The following is a 16,806-nucleotide window of genomic DNA, read 5'->3' on the forward strand; positions in this document are numbered from 1 at the left end:
TATGGTCCTTCCCTCCCACAGTTGTGCAGTTCTATTTATTAAACATTTTGATCAAGGCTAGCAACCAATGCCCAGACCTTCCACCACACTTCCATCCTTTATCTTAAATCCTGGCAATACCGACAGCTGGGATGTCAGAATTCCATCAGAGCTGCTTGACATATTCAGACAAGTGCCTCTGATAAAGGAGGGCCCACTATTGCAAAGTGTACAAGATATTTAAGGAAAAATGATTTTAAAAATGCATTATTTAAGATATCTCCTACTCCCAATAATAAAAATAGAGACAGCAAATCATTTTGAAATATTAGTTACTGCAAGGGAACAGATACCAATGCATAGGCGGCCAAATATTTAACAGTATCAGTTGCTAAATAACAGATGCTAGATATCAAAGTCTATAGACTGTTCATTGTCAAATTTCAAATGCTGTTAAATATCACATAACATGTTGATTACTCATACTACAGCCTAATATCCAACTCTGACAACTTTTCATGAAAAATGGTTCTGGAGTATTCTCAGAAAGATTTCTGAGAGTAAATTTAAATTAGCTATAAATGTGATGAGTGTCTTTCACTAAAAATTTAGAACAATCCCTACACGGATCTTTTCCAAAACATGCTACCAGCCACTCAGAACCTAAACATGTAACTCGTTTATGTCCTTCACGATTGTTTGTCCTACATATGTTGAGCTGATTTATGCAAACAGACGAGCTAATAAAATAATTTCTAGACTTTCCATTTTAAACTGCATGGGGGAATGGATATTTGAATGCTTCCACAAGTGGAAAAGTGTTCATACCATCTGGAGAATCCTTCTGCAAGAATCAAACTGCTCATTGTGTAAATTCTGCAGCTGACCATAGACTTTTATTTTGAGGGCTCAATCTAGACCAACCTAAAAATAAAACATAAAGTCATCTACTTGTCATGTGATGTAACGTAATGTATAATTTTGTCTCCCCTCAAAAAAAATTCATTTTTAATGTGGAGGGAATTTTTTCTTATAAAGAAAAAAACAACAACTCAACCTCCCATCTGAAATCTTTACAAACCAAAAACAGTTTTACTTGCTAAACAAAGCTGCATTTGAACAATTGATGGCAGGATTTTTAATGTGCAGGATCAAGATCAAAACTTGTAGCAAGAAGAATGACGGTAAGCCTAAAGTACATATTTCAGGATTTAACATAATTTCATTTAATCTTCTGAAACATTACATAAAAAAGCTTTAAAGGTTGGATCCACTGAATCCAGATTAGCCAGTCTTAGTCTTCATCGAAATCAGTGGAACAAATTCTTCAATAAATATGTTTAAAATAAATGTAACTAACTTATCTCAAACAGTAAATTTTGGGTTGCATCATACTAAACTAGAGAATCAATAATAACAGTTTATTGAAAACATGGTTTACACAATATTGAACAACAAATCATATGGTGTCTGAGTACAACGTCAAACAAAACCAAGTGAGCCACATTATATTTTATCAGTCCAGTCTAAAAAAACTACAAGATAAAGAAGGACAACTTCAGTCCAAGCTTTGAGCCTTCAAATTCTTTTATGTACTAGAACCCATACACATAGAAGTAATATCCCATGGAATCTGTCTGCTGATAGAATTGATACCAGTCATGGAAATGGATTCCCCCACTACCTCTGCATATCCTCACACCTGCCCCATGCTAGATTTTGAAGTGTAGAGTTGCAGAGGGAAGAGAGGAGGATGACAAGCTGCTATCTGACTACGAGCCTGCTTTCATGGGTGTTGAAAGCAGTCCATATTTTATCTTTCTCCAATCTGTTACCTTTGGCATACGTTGATCTACCATTCTCATCATACCCAGAGGACACACCTGTTGATCACAAAGCAACAGGAACTGAAAGACAACTCTTCTTGAGTGCATCAATCACCCAGATGATCTCATAGTTGCAGGCCCTACTTTTTCTGTCAAATACATGATATATGTTACAAGGTGTATCTGTACGTTGCTTCCTGCTTTATTCATCCCCTTACTGACTGACCTAGGAACACTGCTTTGCTTCCCGGGATGTTTTTGTGAAAGAAGGTGGTGAGAGTGAATGAAACCAATTTACTAGGTGTCCCGGGAATTTGTATTAAGCCTCTCTTCTGCTGGGCTTCAAATAACAGCAACCACCCAATCTGCTCTCTCTCTCCTTGTATTTTAGAAATGAATGGAATACATTAGGCTAGCTCCTCAATGGTAATCACCCCAGGAGGCATTACCCCTACCTTGCTAGTATCATATGGTTATGTAGCCAGCTGTGCAGCCACTTTCAATAGGATAGTTGCTATCAATTTTATCTCACCACATCAGGTGCAGAAATCAGTTTGCTTTCTCTAAGAGTTTGATATTCATCAGCCTGGCAGAATGGAATGAAAACAATCTTAGGCTTTACCTGTCTCAAGGAGGCAGTGCCCCTTGAACCAGAAAGCTCAAAGAGGAAATGTTTGAGCTGATAAATGGATCAGCCTAGGTGGAAAGAAGAACCCCATTGCAAGGGTGGGTTCATACCGGTTCGGCCCAGTTCAGCCAAGTAGGTAGTAACTCGGGCACCCACACATATGAACCGGTTCTATTGTCGGCAATGCCATCTTGATTTTTGGTTCTGCACATGCACATGCACATGCGCAGAACAATCTCCGTTGCAAAAAAATTTGCGTGCCAAACTGGCAGTAATGCCAGTAGCACCCCACCCCTGATCTGTTTGCAGAAAAAATAATAATACTAATAATAAATTGTGGCATTCTGTAATGCAGAACCTATGACCCACTCAACAAAATATATTGTAGGAGCTACCGCAGGGGGCTTAATTAACTTGTCATGTTTCTTTGCTGCCTGCCTAGGCTGAAGAAATGAGAAGATGTCGCAAAACTGACAGAGCTGTGTTAGGCTCAGTCCATTAAACATTACATAGGTTTCATCAAAATGCATACAAAGAAGCATTATGGTTCTGAATTGAGCTTCCAGAAATAGAAGGGTTGCCTGCATGCATTGGGGAGAATCTCAGCCAAAAGAGGCATCTGTACTAGAAAATGGTAGGACATATATCCTCAAAGGGAGTGCTTGCAAGGAGGCAAAATTGTAGACTCATAGGGTGTAATGATCCAAGACTGGATCCACTTTAAATAGAATGCATTATACCCTGCAGTGGGTATCAAAGTCATTACAACTCATAACCAAACTTTTTTTTGTTAAACTGTACCTCACCAACCTGTACATTCAGTGACAATCCTATTCTATTTGTGGGATAGGGTGGAGCCTTGGATTCCTCGGTGAATTCATTTCATGATGTAATTCTACTAAGACCCTACTGCATTCTGTAACAAGTTGAATAATTTCCTGACATGTAAGGCCAGAGTCACTGATTTACGGATAAAAGGAATTTCTCACTTATGTTCTTGGGGTCCATTGAATAAATAGAAATGGCAGTTCTGGTTCTTCACACAACAGGACTTTAGCATTAGGCTGGATTCTATACAGTGATATACAAGAAAGCAAATCCTCGCAAGAGTGACAAAATTCTATTAAGTCCTGGTTTGATAAGTGATCATAAGGAATAATGATCAGGATCAGAAATGCAGCAGCATGCATACCGGAGCAAAGCAATGTCATGTGATCCTTCTTTAATTAAAAGGAGAATGAATGGTGTTTGCTTGTAAACAATGTGTAGCCATATGTCTTGGAAGATTAGCACATAATAGTACTTAATGGACATAGCTGCTAACCCTGATCTGGATGCCAAAAATAGTCATTCAGTGCTCTGATTCCTATAAATTACTCAGCATACACTTTCCAATGAATACCTAAGCTTAGGAGCCTCTTAACTGCTTTTGCAAAGTGCATATATGTATGTGTATGTGCAGTTATGTGTAAGAGAGAGGGGAGGGGAGAGAGAATGAATCCCACAGGGATTTTTCCCCCTAAGAAAACTGCATAACTAATACCAGAGACTGTTGAATAGATTGTATGCTACCTAAACTACCTTCTTCAACAACTGTGCCATCTTGAGACTTTGGAAGCTGTAGTCCTATTACAATTAATAGATTTCAGATTGGGAAAGAATGTTTGAGAAAGAATTGGCATTTTTTCCAGAGATGTTTCTCCCAAATCTTGCAGTGAAAAAACACATAAAAACTCCCCTCTATGACAAATCAGTTCTTTAACTTGGTCACGTGACTTATTATTATTATTATTATTATTATTATTATTATTATTATTATTATTATTATTATTATTATTATTATTATTATTACAAATGGAATACAATAATATGAAACCACAACTGCCAGTTGTTTAACTGGTATTGATCTTCATATATATTGAGTTCTTCCTAAGAATGTAGGCTGTAATAATGTATTGTTGTAGTATATGTATAGGTCCAAGCAGTGTGGCTTTTTGTAGTTGAGAGATAGAAAATTTGTCAAAGTGCAGATTTGCTAAGTGCCATCGAAGAGTTTTTATGACACCTGGTGGGATCACTATAGCTGGTTTATATCATAATCTTTCAACTTCGATTTTCAGAGCTTGATACTAATAAAAGAGAACATTTGTAGCTCAGATTTGACATGAGGGGTCCTTGGTGCTCTCTGAGTCTGCTTGTTTTCTTGCAGATGTGTCATTAGCCTAACTAGGTAACATCATCATCACTAGCATTGATGATATTATCTAGTTTGGGTAATGAAACTTCTGCAAGAAAAAAAAAAAGCAGACTCAGAGAGCACCAAGGAGCACCCTCATGTCAAACCTGAGCTACAAATGTTCTCCTTTATTAGTGCCACATATGGACGCCAAACCCTTCAGACAGCATGCAAATGGGAAAAATCAGCCTAAGGTACACTTCCACCAAAGAACAACTTTTCTTCCACTAGCACTGATGATATTACCTAGTTTGAGTAATGAAATGTCTGCAAGAAAACAAGCAAGCTCAGAGAGCACCAGGGATCCCTCAGAGCTTGATATGTTGTAATACTTATTTACCTTGTTATTTTGTTAATGTATCTATTATATATGATGATGATGATGATGATGATGATGATGATTGGTGGCATAGGTAGTCAATATTTAGACTACGTTTGGAATGTTTGACCATCTATCAAGTTCTTTCCAAAGATATGAGATAGGCAGATATCATTGTTTGATAGTGTTAATATTATTGTCACAGGATGTAAGCTGCTCCAAGTAAAACTGCCTTTTGCAATTGAATGATGGTGATGTAATCAATGTCAATAGTGTTCAAGTGGTGTTCCAGATGTTTTTGGGGTGTGCCTTTTTATATATAACAGAAAGCAGTGAGGATATATTTTATAACTGCACTTCCCCCACAAGTATCAGTAATTATTTCCTTGTGGCACTCCACCAGGAAAAGAGTTTTACCTGTCCAAGTGTAGCACACATCATTTGATGTCCAAAAGAAACTATTTTCCATGACAGCTTTATGAAATTGTTCATTAGCTGCATTGGTCACTTTCTGCTAGATTTAAGTGTGGTGGGAAATGAATCACAAGATGTTTTTCAGCAGGTAGGTCCCTGCTGTTTCACAATTTAGTTTCTCAGCAAAGTCAGCACAAAACTAAGACACTGGCTGCAATAGTAATAGTAGTAGCACAATAGTAGAAACCTTGTAGATGGCTCAGTATTTTGGGTAAAGGTCAAAAAGCTTTCGCTGCTTTCACGTCAAAATGGAACAAAGAGTAAAGCATTAGGATTAGTTCAATTTAATCTCCGGTAGGCAGATTTATATACTTTTTCCAGTGAAAAGCCAATTGCATAATGGCGTTTTGTTTTTAACCTGCCATTCTGAATTGGTGGAAAATATAGAAGCTTTTGCACTAAAGATATTTGAGATGTGAATCAAAGTCCATTTATAAAGATGTAGCTTATTTTAGGTCAATAGTGATACATAAAAACTTTCCAAAGCTCTGTAATGAGTATGGAGACTACAAAACAGAGATGAGTACTGTCTAGAGCAGTGCCGGTGAACCTTTATGGCACTGAGTGCCGAAACAGGAGCACACACACAGAGAAGCACCAGAAATTGGAAGAGCTGCTTTCCTGAGCACATGTGCAGGAGCGCTGGAAACTGGAAGAGTAGTTCCTTGACATGCTTCCAGTTTTTGGTGTGCATATGTATGGTATTCCAGTTTCTGGTGCGCATGCATGCACGAAGACCAACTGATCGGCGCGTATGTGTGTGAAGTAACAGCTGGTGTGCCCAGAGAGATGGCTCTGCATGCCACTTCTGGCACGCGTGCCATAGGTTCGCCATTACAGATCTAGAGTATAACAGTTTATGGAGAACTTCTGATCTATGACCATTTTCTGATTTTATCCAGAAAAATATATTCTATATTATAGAACTTTATTATCCATCTTTATATTGGTGTGCCAGAAATCAATCTATCTATCTATCTATCTATCTATCTATCTATCTATCTATCTATCTATCTATCTATCTATCCATCCACCCACCCACCCACCCACCCACCCATCCATCCCACCTACCCACCCTCCCACCCACCCATCCCTCTAATAATGTTTCTATATCAATCCAATCAATCAACTCTGAGAAATATACAGTATCATTAGTACGTAGTATGAAACTCAAACCACACATGAATGCAATAGACCTTTTGTCTTATTTCTCCTTAGTAGATTCATTCATGGAGCCGCAAAACTTGGTGGTTTCTAATTTTTATGACTAGAAGTTATTGACAGATTATTATCCATGTAACCCAGTGTTTTTCAACCTCATCAACTTTAAGACATGTGGGATTTAACTCCCATAATTTCCCAACCAGCATCATGGAGTTGATAGCCACTCATCTTAAAGTTGATGAGAAACAGTAATCTAATCCCCTTTCAAAGCTATCAAAAACAGCAGTGATCATCACATCACATAATAGCATATTAGATCCATTAATTAGGGGTTGCATCGAAGATTCCTTTCCTAATTTAAGTCTCCGGCCACTGACTTTCACTCGATTTTTGATTCATGGTTCACTTCACCATACTTGTTGCTTTTTCTCCAGAGTAAGAGTTCAAATTTTGGATTTTTTTTTAAAAAAAACTCTCTTTGTAACAAAATCAAAATCTGTTTTAATGTACCTGCACACTCCTGCATCTATTCAGTCAGAAGTACACTTGCCATGTGTTTCCTGGGAGAGATTGTAAAAAAAAGAAATGGAGCCTTTGAAACGTGAACAACTGACAGAATAAAGTCATCACCAAGGAAATCCTGAGCTAATTGAATTTTGAGAAGACATTTATGGGCAAGATGACTACATAGGGCAGAGGAGGCTGGCCTGTTCACCAAGGGCTTGCTGTGGTGAATGGAGCTAATTGCAAATTTACCAAAAGACAAACTGGTGAAGTGTATGCGTTTACCTATTTATGTTTTTGATAGACCATCAAAATCCAAACTTCTCCTGGCACTTGACGAGAATAAAAAGCAGAACAAAAATATAATTAAAGAAATATCAAATCAACTGTAACATAATTACAGCTACCCAGTACCATGCAACAATCAAAAAGCAACTTAGCTGTCAAAACTCCCGTGGAATAATTCCATCAGGACAGGCTTTTGAAATGATACCCACGTCGTCCTAAATTCCAGAAGAAGACTCTTCCATAATGTGGGTAGTAACAGCCAGGAAATATTGCCCCAGGCAGGGGTGTCAAACTGGCAGCCCACAGGCCGGATGCATCACATGCGGGTCAGACCCACCCCAGCTCCACGCATGGGAAAAATGTCACAAAATGTCATGTGATGGCAACGTGGTACGGCGAGTTTGACACCCGTCCCTCAGAGCCTGACTAACCTCACTAGCCAGGGTGTTTTACGTCTATGGATATGCAGTTCAGTGCTTCCCCTTGACCAAGTGAAGCATTCCCATCTGAATCAAGCATCCTGGATGGAACCTGGAAAAAGGGATTCTCCACCTTCAGATGAGCCAAGCCATTTAAAGTTTGCCACTCCCACTTTGAACTGCATGAGGAGCCCAGTGGCATCCAATGCAGCACCTGCGGTGTAAATTTCTCACTCTAACCCACTCAGGCTCCGTTGCCTTCCATTGCATTTCCTTTTTTCCAGGTAGGTGGTTTTTTCCATGTGAAGTAATGGGTTGCCTCTACTTGCAATGCATTTATTTTATAAGATTGCCTACAAGGCTTAGATGGATCCCAGATCTATTTTTATAAATAATGATAATGCTGGCAACTGTCTTCCATTGATTAATCAATCAATCAATTAATTACATTAATTAAAATAGCTTAAAAACAAAGTAAAGTGGGAACCATATGCCGTGGGCACCATATGCCTACCCATGTGTGTCTGGGTAATGCATATGGTGCCCATGGTGAAACAAATAGAAAATGCCACAGTAGGAAAATGAGTAAGTTAAAGATACAGGTAAAGGTAATATGCATAGCTTTGTCATACATCATGTTGGTCAAGTCCCTCTATATGAGCACACTAGTACAGGAGTTACATACTTGGTAAATATCTTCTTTCCTTCTGACATAGACATATGTCCTAATAATAAGTATAGCAATGGTTGGCATGCAGGAATCCTAGGAGGGGTTAGGATAGGCAATACTTGCAAGCAATGCTGTATCTATAACATGTTTTTCAAACTTGCGACTTTAAAATGTGTGGACTTTAAGTCCCAAAGTTCCCCAGCCAGTATGGATGGTGCTGACAAAAAGCTATGTAGAGCAATAGCTTCATGCCTATAAATTACAATCCTAAGGCTCTTAGTCGATCCTCTCAAATGCTAAATTAACTCTACTATCACTGAGGGAACAAAGGGCCTTTCCTCCCATGCAATTCTCTCCAGCAAGGTCTAGTGTTTCAACATGTCAGAACTTCCCTATGTAATGGAAAGAAGACCATGTCATTTCTTTGATTGCCTTGCTCCAATATATTATATGCTATGGAACCACATGGAAGGCCACGGAAGTAACAACAGATGTACCAATAATTAAAGATGAACATATTGGATGCCTATGTCTCTAAATCTAGACAAGAGCCGTATGAGAAGTTCTGTTCCAAGCTGACAAGTGAATCTGGTTTGCAGGGCACAAAAAAGCCATCATATGGCATCCAGACCTGCTTATGATTTGCAACAAGTCAGAAGAGACTTCTCAATGAAATATGTGCTATTGCACCCAATAGCCCATCACATTCACACTCATCATATGGTGACAATTTCAGCCAATCTTTATGCAATGGTTATTTTGAGTGCCAATGTCTGAGTTGTAAATGTCTGACATTGCTCTGAGGTGACTGAAGAATATCACCGAGCCTAGAATACACAGGATGTTTTTGGACATTGACACTTATTGGTAGACTCAGTTTAGTGGCAAATTAATAGCAAGAGCAGTGTTTCAAAGGACCAATCAGATCAATAGGTAAAGGTTCCCGACTCTAGGGGACGGTGGTCATCTCCGTTTCAAAGCCAAAGAGCCAGCATTGTCCAAAGATGTCTCTATGGTCATGTGGCCGGCATGACTAAATGCTGAAGGCACACAGAACGCTGTTACCTTCCCACCAAAGGTGGCTCCTATTTTTCTACTTGCATTTTTACATGCTGTTGAACTGCTAGGTTGGCAGAAGCTGGACAAGTTACAGGAGCTCACTCCGTTACGTGGCGCTAGGTATTCGAACCGCCAAACTGCCAACCTTTCTAATCGACAAGCTCAGAGTCTTAGCCACTGAGCCACTGCATCCCAGATCAGATCAATAGGACTACATATTTTTAGTGTTGGGCTGAAGGCAGAGTGTTCTCCCTTGTCCTAAGAAGAAAAAAAATTCCCTGTAGAATAGGCTTCTCCTGGTACAGTATCCTGTAATTCAGCCTCAACTCATTTCAACAAAGTTCGCTATGCAGAAAATGAGAGACCCTGTTGCCTTTTAGCTATAAGGGCACAGAGAATCCATTTACATTATCCAGTTGTCAAATTCCATGTACTGGGTATGTAATTCAAAAGAACATTATCCTTTGAAAATTTTAGCTTTTATCACACAGTCAACTTTGTGTAGTCCGTTGCTTTCTCCCAAAACTGAGTTAACATTGTAGTTATTGTAAAAACGCATGTTTTAAAGAAGTATTATCTTTATTACATCTCCAATAAAACAATGTCCCAGACAATCATTTTTTATACAGATGTAGGGTAAAGGCAAAGGAGTCTGTGGGTTTTACTACTTTAAGTTGTAGCTGGCTTTAGGGGGCGATGCTCATCTCTGTTCCTAGGCCATTGAGCCAGTGCTGAAGATGTTTCTGTGGTCATCTGGCTAGCATGGCATCACACTGCAGCACAGAGTGTCCAATGAAACACCTTCCCACTGAAGTGACACCTAATTATGTACTCGCATTTGTATGCTTTCAAATTGCTAGGTCAGCAAGAGCTGGGGTGAGTAACAGGAGCTTACTCCATCACGCAACACTCAGTTCTCAAACCTGGATTGTCAGCTTTCCATCCAACAAGCTCAGCATTTTAACCATTAAGCCATTGTGACACCTTATACAGATGCAACACAGTACAATAAATTCTAAATATTATTTTTGTTGTAGTCATAGTTAAAAGTGAACTGACACTCTTGCTATAGAAGTTGAGACACTCTCCCATTGTTTAGGCAGTATAATAACCTCTAATTCCTTATTCCCCTCATATTTAACATCTGCATATAAAATTGATTTATTGATAACAAATATCTTTAGAAACTAATAGTATAATTTGAGTTTTAAATGATTTAACCAGTATCCGTGTATCTTGGGTATGCTAGAAGCTGAAAAAGCTGCTGTTCCAAAAAACATTGTTAGCAAATATTGAAGCTGCAACTATTGCCACTACGTTACATCTGATAGATCAGGGGTGCCAACTGGTGGCCCATGGCTGGATGCATCACACGCAGGCCATGCCCATCCCAGCTCCACAAAAAGGCATCGGGATACATCACTTGACGGCAACATGACACAGCGAGTTTGACAACGGTGTGATGGATGATATATGTCTCTTAGCACAGTATATGTTAAAAATGCATCCTCATGTTTATCAATTGGTTCAAAGTCAATATCCCACTTTCATCCAATTTTTCCATATTGCCATCTTTCCCCCAATTTTTAATGTTGGATTTTTCTCATAAAGTCAATTTAGCATGGGAAAAAGGATCAAAATTTCTTTTTTTTAGACATTACATTTCTAACCGTTTATTTCCAGAGATACTAGAGTTTTAGTATATTTAGATCCTAATACCATCCATCCAATCAAAGGTACTATATCTATATTCAAAAGTTGCCCAAATCAGAACACCAATTGTTGGCTTCCAGTATTAAGACTTGATAATAGGTAAGCTTAGTAGTACACCACCAGATTTGGAAAAAGAAATTCTTCCTCACTAAGTGTACTTTCTGTAAAGATTTTCTCAGAATTGAAAGAAACCCATAAAACAAAGACCTTACTTTCTAAAAATATTTTCCGGATATATGAACAGGAATTCCTCTCAGAATAAAATTAATTTGGGAATAATATTCAGACGGAGCCTGTTGAAGAGAAATAACAGAAGTCTATTTGTTGCAATAGTAAGATTTCCCATTATGAAATTAATACCTTAATGCTCATCTGTTTCTTGGCTAAGGAAGCCAGCATTGTCTGAAGACATTTTTTCTGGTGATGTGATCAGCATGGCTAAACACCAAAGGCATATGGAACGCTATTACTTTCCCATCAAAGTGGTACCTATTAATCTACTTGCATTTGCATGCTTTCAAACTGCTAGGTGGGCAGGAGGTGGGGCAAGGAAAGGGATCTCACCCCACTGTGCGATGCTCGGGTCTCAAACCCAAACTGTCAGCTTTCCATCTGACGAGCTCGGTGTCTTTAACCGCTGAGTTATTACACTGCTTTTTGGATTTGTATTAGTTATAGTAAAATAACAAAGAATTGTTAAGATGATGAATTAAAGATAGCCCTGCTCTCTAGGACACAATGTGACACACAATGTTATAGTAAGCATGTTTACCTGAAAGTATGTTCTTCAAAGAAAATAGGACCTACTTTCTTGTATATGTTCTCAAATTGTGCAGCTAAATACTTGTACTAATGATTAGATATTACCTGCTAGGCGGTATTGTGCATTTTAATATACTAAAGGGCATGGTTCATGGCTTGTGGTGAAGCAACAAATCAAAATGAACACTGATCTATGTTGGCTTATATTAATTCCACCATGGTCTTATATAGGACAAACTTCTCCAACATACTGTCTTTCAGATACGTCAGCTTCTAAAAGATATCATTGTTGGAGAAGGTTATTCTAGAGCAGTATTTCTCAACCTTGGCAACTTGAAGATGTCCGGACTTCAACTCCCAGAATTCCCCAGCCAGCATTCGCTGGCTGGGGAATTCTGGAAGGTGAAGTCCGGACATCTTCAAGTTGCCAGGGTTGAGAAACACTGCTCTAGAGCCATGATGGCAAACCTATGGCTCGAGTGCAGAATTGGCATGCAGAGCCATCTCTCTGGGGATGCCAGCCATTGCCTGTTGGCCTTCTGGGTTCCGGCACACACATGTGCAGCGGCCAGCTGGTCTTTGCATGTGTGAGACTGCCGGAAATCAGAAGAGCAGCTCTTCCCTGGTGCGCATGTGCATGCACGTGCTGGGAAGCTGAGTTCCTGGTTTCCGGTGCATACATGTGTGCTGGACAGTTGGTCTTCATGCACGCATGCGTGCCAGAAACTGGAAGGCCAGGGAGCTGCTCTTCTGGTTTCCGGCACTCCCCCGTATGCATGCTTCCGTTTTGGCACTCAGTGCCAAAAAGGTTCACCAATACTGTTCTAGGGAGATCAAGCAAAGAGAACTTCAGGATGATCTACAATAGTTGAGGATAATAGGAACTGACAGATTTGTTTATCTTAACAATGTCTCTTTCATTATTCCCATGTAAATGAATATTTGTCATTCATCCCAACAAGGTTAATTAAAGAATACCTTTTTTTTTTGTTTTATTGCAGTAAGATTAGTATGTAAATCCCTCCCGCTACTGGTTGATTTCATTGATGTGGCCTTTCTAGAATTGCAAAAGAAGTCTTTCCTTCTACCCAAGATAACGATTGATTGCTGCCGCACTAGGATTATAATATATGGTTCCATGTATGAAAGCAGTCATATTACATTTTAACATAAATACACCTGTGGTTTCTTTTGAAGCTAGTAACTTTGTGAGATTCCAATTTTGGATTAATTTGAAAAGGGTAGTTCTTGCTTAACCAACTTTCATAAACGATAAGAAATGATCCATTGCAACATGGTAAAAGAGCATAAAGTGCTTTGCCCTGGGAGGTAAATACATTTTTTAGTATCACATCATGGTACAGAGGGGAAGACAAAGGCATGCAAATGTGGCATAACAGTTTGGGTAGGTTGATCATAGCTGAGCCCCCATTGGCTCAGCCAGGCATGGACCAAATTATGAATAGGCTCAGACTAGGCAAGAATGTCTTGATGTGCTTTTTTTGCTTTTTTTTCATATTCCTGATATCATAGTAACACACATAGCAAATGTATGCCACACTTGTAAAATGGCTTCTTCCCATTCAGCACTTTATAGATGGATAGGGGCAGTTATACTCTCATTTTCTGTAGATAGTATAATGGGGAGCACAGTCCCAGCATTGGAAGCCCCGAGTTGCAGAATGGTGCTATGGAAGTGGACTTTGAACAGAGTGCAGAAAGTGCATACAACTGTAGAGCGTGAGAGGGAGGGGCAAAACTCCTGGAAAAATAATGGATTTCTGAAACATTAATCCCACATCATTACCAGGAGAAAGGGGCCACCATTACCCAGCTATTGGTTGTGTCTGATAGGACTGCTCCCTCATTCTGCTTAGCCTTGTTTTTCTGCCACCCAAGCAGAAAACACCCTGATCTTGAGTAAGACACCTTGTTGGGTGGTGCAGGTGAGCTCTAGGCTTTTGTTATTAGGCAGCTACATGATGGGAAAGAATATATTAGCAGGGCCTATTATCTGTGCCTACTTATCAGACCATCCTTTCTAGCTTGTAATTCAGTTGTGACGGATAGGGAAAACATTGGGGCAGTTTATTTCTTCAGAATGTGGCACATGAAAGCTAAAAATCACTCGTTCTTTGGGTTGAAATATTTTCCTTCGCTGTGAACCTTGGAGCAGCACTAGCACCACCTGTTTGTCTCAAGAAAAATGGGACCAACTCAGCACAGCAAAAAAAGAAAGAGGGAGGAACCCAAAGAAGAAAACTGAAAATTGGGCTGATGCCCTTTTGGAGTGGGGGAAATCCCCTGCCAAATATTTGCTAATTGCAATACGAAGTCAAATCCCAAGGACAGGAATACAAATGAAGAGTTTTCTTATGAACATGTAGACCTACGTCAATGTCAAGACCCTTGGTTAATCAAGATAAGATATTAACTCTCCAAGATTCTAAGCAAGAGTTTTTGACCCAGCCCTACAACCTACCTACTTACTCCTTTCCCCGCAAACCCTGGAAAATCTGAAATCTCAGTATCTAAAAGCTGATAAAGATTTCTCCTCTAGCTGTCAGAGGAAGAAGGCTACAAGGTGGCTTCATTTGCCTCACAGATGAGTGAAAATACTATTAAACAGCAAGAGAAACAAAACAGCAAGACTAAAATCTACCCCAGCAGCAGATATTTCTGACCAATTTATCATATTCAGTACTATAGAAACTGAAACCTCCCTATCTTTAAAACTGGTCTGACACAGTTCAGTTTTTTAACCTCTTACAAATTCAGATGTAGCACTTTTCTTAATGCTTCTTGCCATTTCTTTTATTCTAATCAATAGCCGCTATCTCACTGTCCACTACAGAGAGAGATCTTGCAGTCTGATGAATGAGTGGGAAATGCTTGGCAACCTATCAATGCACCTACACATACAGTCATAGTTTCACCTCCCAATCCTGCCACCCTTCCTCTGAACTCTGCCCTAAGATGCCACTGAAAAGATTATGCCTATCTTTAGTTAGAGGCACAGGTGGGGGCGCAGCCTGAAGACACCAGTGAGTGTACTCTTTTAACCTAGAGTAGTTAGGTGTCTGTGGATGTGACACACCTCCCGCTCAGCCCCCCCTCCATTTAAATCGAGTTGTCAAAATTCTAGTTATAAGGTAGGGCTGAGGATCAGCAGGTGTACCCATCCCACATAATACGCCCATCTTTTCTCATCCCAAACCCCAAACGGGAAAAAAAACCATTCTCAAACCCCTAACCTGGCCCATCCTTCTTAACACCCCTCGTCTCCGCAAGGCGGAGTGCAAAAGAAGCTGCTTCTTCTCCCCCCCCCAAAAAAAAAAAAAATCAAGGGAGAGCCGTACTTACTGCTGGTGCTCATGGTGATCCGGCGCCGTCCTTCTCATTCAACAAAGGGAGGGAAACGCTCGGCGAAATTCTCTCCGATTCCTTTCGTTGCCCCTGCCTTCCCTTCTCTTTTGGAGCAGAAATCCCCACCTTATCTCCCCCTTTCTGCTTTCGACCGGGTTCTTTTCTTTAAAAGAGAGAGAGAGAGAGAGAGAAGGGGGCGGGCTAGTAACCAGCTTCCCTAGAGAAAGAAATGTGTATCTCCCATCAATTGCAGTCTAAGCGATGCGCAGGTATTTCTCCTTGACCCGGTGCTATTCTTTCTGTCTCTCTCTGTCTCTCTCTCTCTCTGGGCTTCTGTCTTTCGGCTCAGTCTTGGGCGGCCAGAGAATAAGGTCAGGGGTGGGGTTATAAACAGGAGCGAAAGGCAAACGGAGACGAGGAGGAGGAAGAGGAGGAGGAGGAGGAGGAGGAGGAGGAGGCGGCAGCGCCCTGGGAATCAAACAGGGCAAGGTGCCTTCTGGGCTCACACCCCCGCCGATCCCCGGCGCGTAGCCTTCCTCAGATCTTCCTCAGCTGGGCTTGGCTTCCCACTGCCGACTGCTACGTCGTCTTCAGAGCCTGGAGCTGTCATGCAGTGCAGAGCGATGCCAGCTCAAGCCCAGCTAGAGCCGAAGGGGGTGTGAATCGGGAGGGGGGGAGAGAGAACCGGGAGGGGAACCGAGTCGATGCGCACAGCGGGCTGATCGAACCAACAAGCCAATTCTTCCCTCCGGTATCTCCGGGTGTTCCCCCACCCCAACCCTCCTCCTTCCTCAGGACGGTTTACACAGGACTTGGAGCTCCAGATCCTAAATCTACTCGCCCAGCGCCCGCCTCGCTTCTTTCAGCCAAGTTTGTCAATAGACGCCTTTTTCAGGTGCAGCGGGAGGAGTTTACGTGAAGATGCGGCGGGGCTGGCTGCAAATTTGGATGGAAAGGGAGGACCGAGAGGAAGGGGAGGGAGGCGGGAAAATAGCTCCATTGGGCAGGGTTTGCTTGGCGACTGGTGAAAATGGGATGTTGCCTTCCGCCATCTACTGGTGACAAAGTGGCTACCCTCGCAACAGACGTCGCATTCAGTTTGCAAGAGATAGAAAGGAGGGGGGGGGGCACCCCTGTAAGGTGTCTTGCGTTATATTGTTGCAGTTGTTAGTCGCGAAGTCGTGTCCGATCCAACGTTCCTCCAAGCCTTCCTGTCCCCTATCATCCCCCGGAGTCCATTTAAGCACTGCTTCAGTCACCTCATTCTCTGTCGTCCCCTTCTTCTTTTGCCCTCAATCGTTCCCAGCATTAGCCTCTTCTCCAGCGAGTCATTATATTAGGGTTAGTGAAAGCCCAATTACAGTACAGTCTTGTGGAAATATTTCATGCTGGCTTCAAG

The 16,806-nt window shown here is 40.8% G+C and overlaps 1 protein-coding gene across 3 annotated transcripts in view; it reads right to left on the minus strand.

Moving 5' to 3' along the window:
• Positions 1 to 16,313, minus strand: part of ABLIM3 (actin binding LIM protein family member 3) — a 183,373-nt gene extending 167,060 nt beyond the window's left edge. For 2 of the 3 annotated variants that reach the window (XM_081937106.1, XM_081937104.1), the window contains exon 1: positions 15,405 to 16,313. In XM_081937106.1, coding sequence (XP_081793232.1) covers positions 15,405 to 15,417 — 13 coding nt within the window. In that variant the 5' untranslated portion in view covers positions 15,418 to 16,313. The remainder of the gene's footprint in view (positions 1 to 15,404) is intronic. The other variant, XM_081937105.1, reaches the window with a different exon arrangement.
• Positions 16,314 to 16,806: the final 493 nt, after the last annotated feature.

This window comes from Natrix helvetica (assembly GCF_964273705.1).
Source record: "Natrix helvetica genome assembly, chromosome: 1".
Lineage (NCBI taxonomy): Eukaryota > Metazoa > Chordata > Lepidosauria > Squamata > Natricidae > Natrix > Natrix helvetica.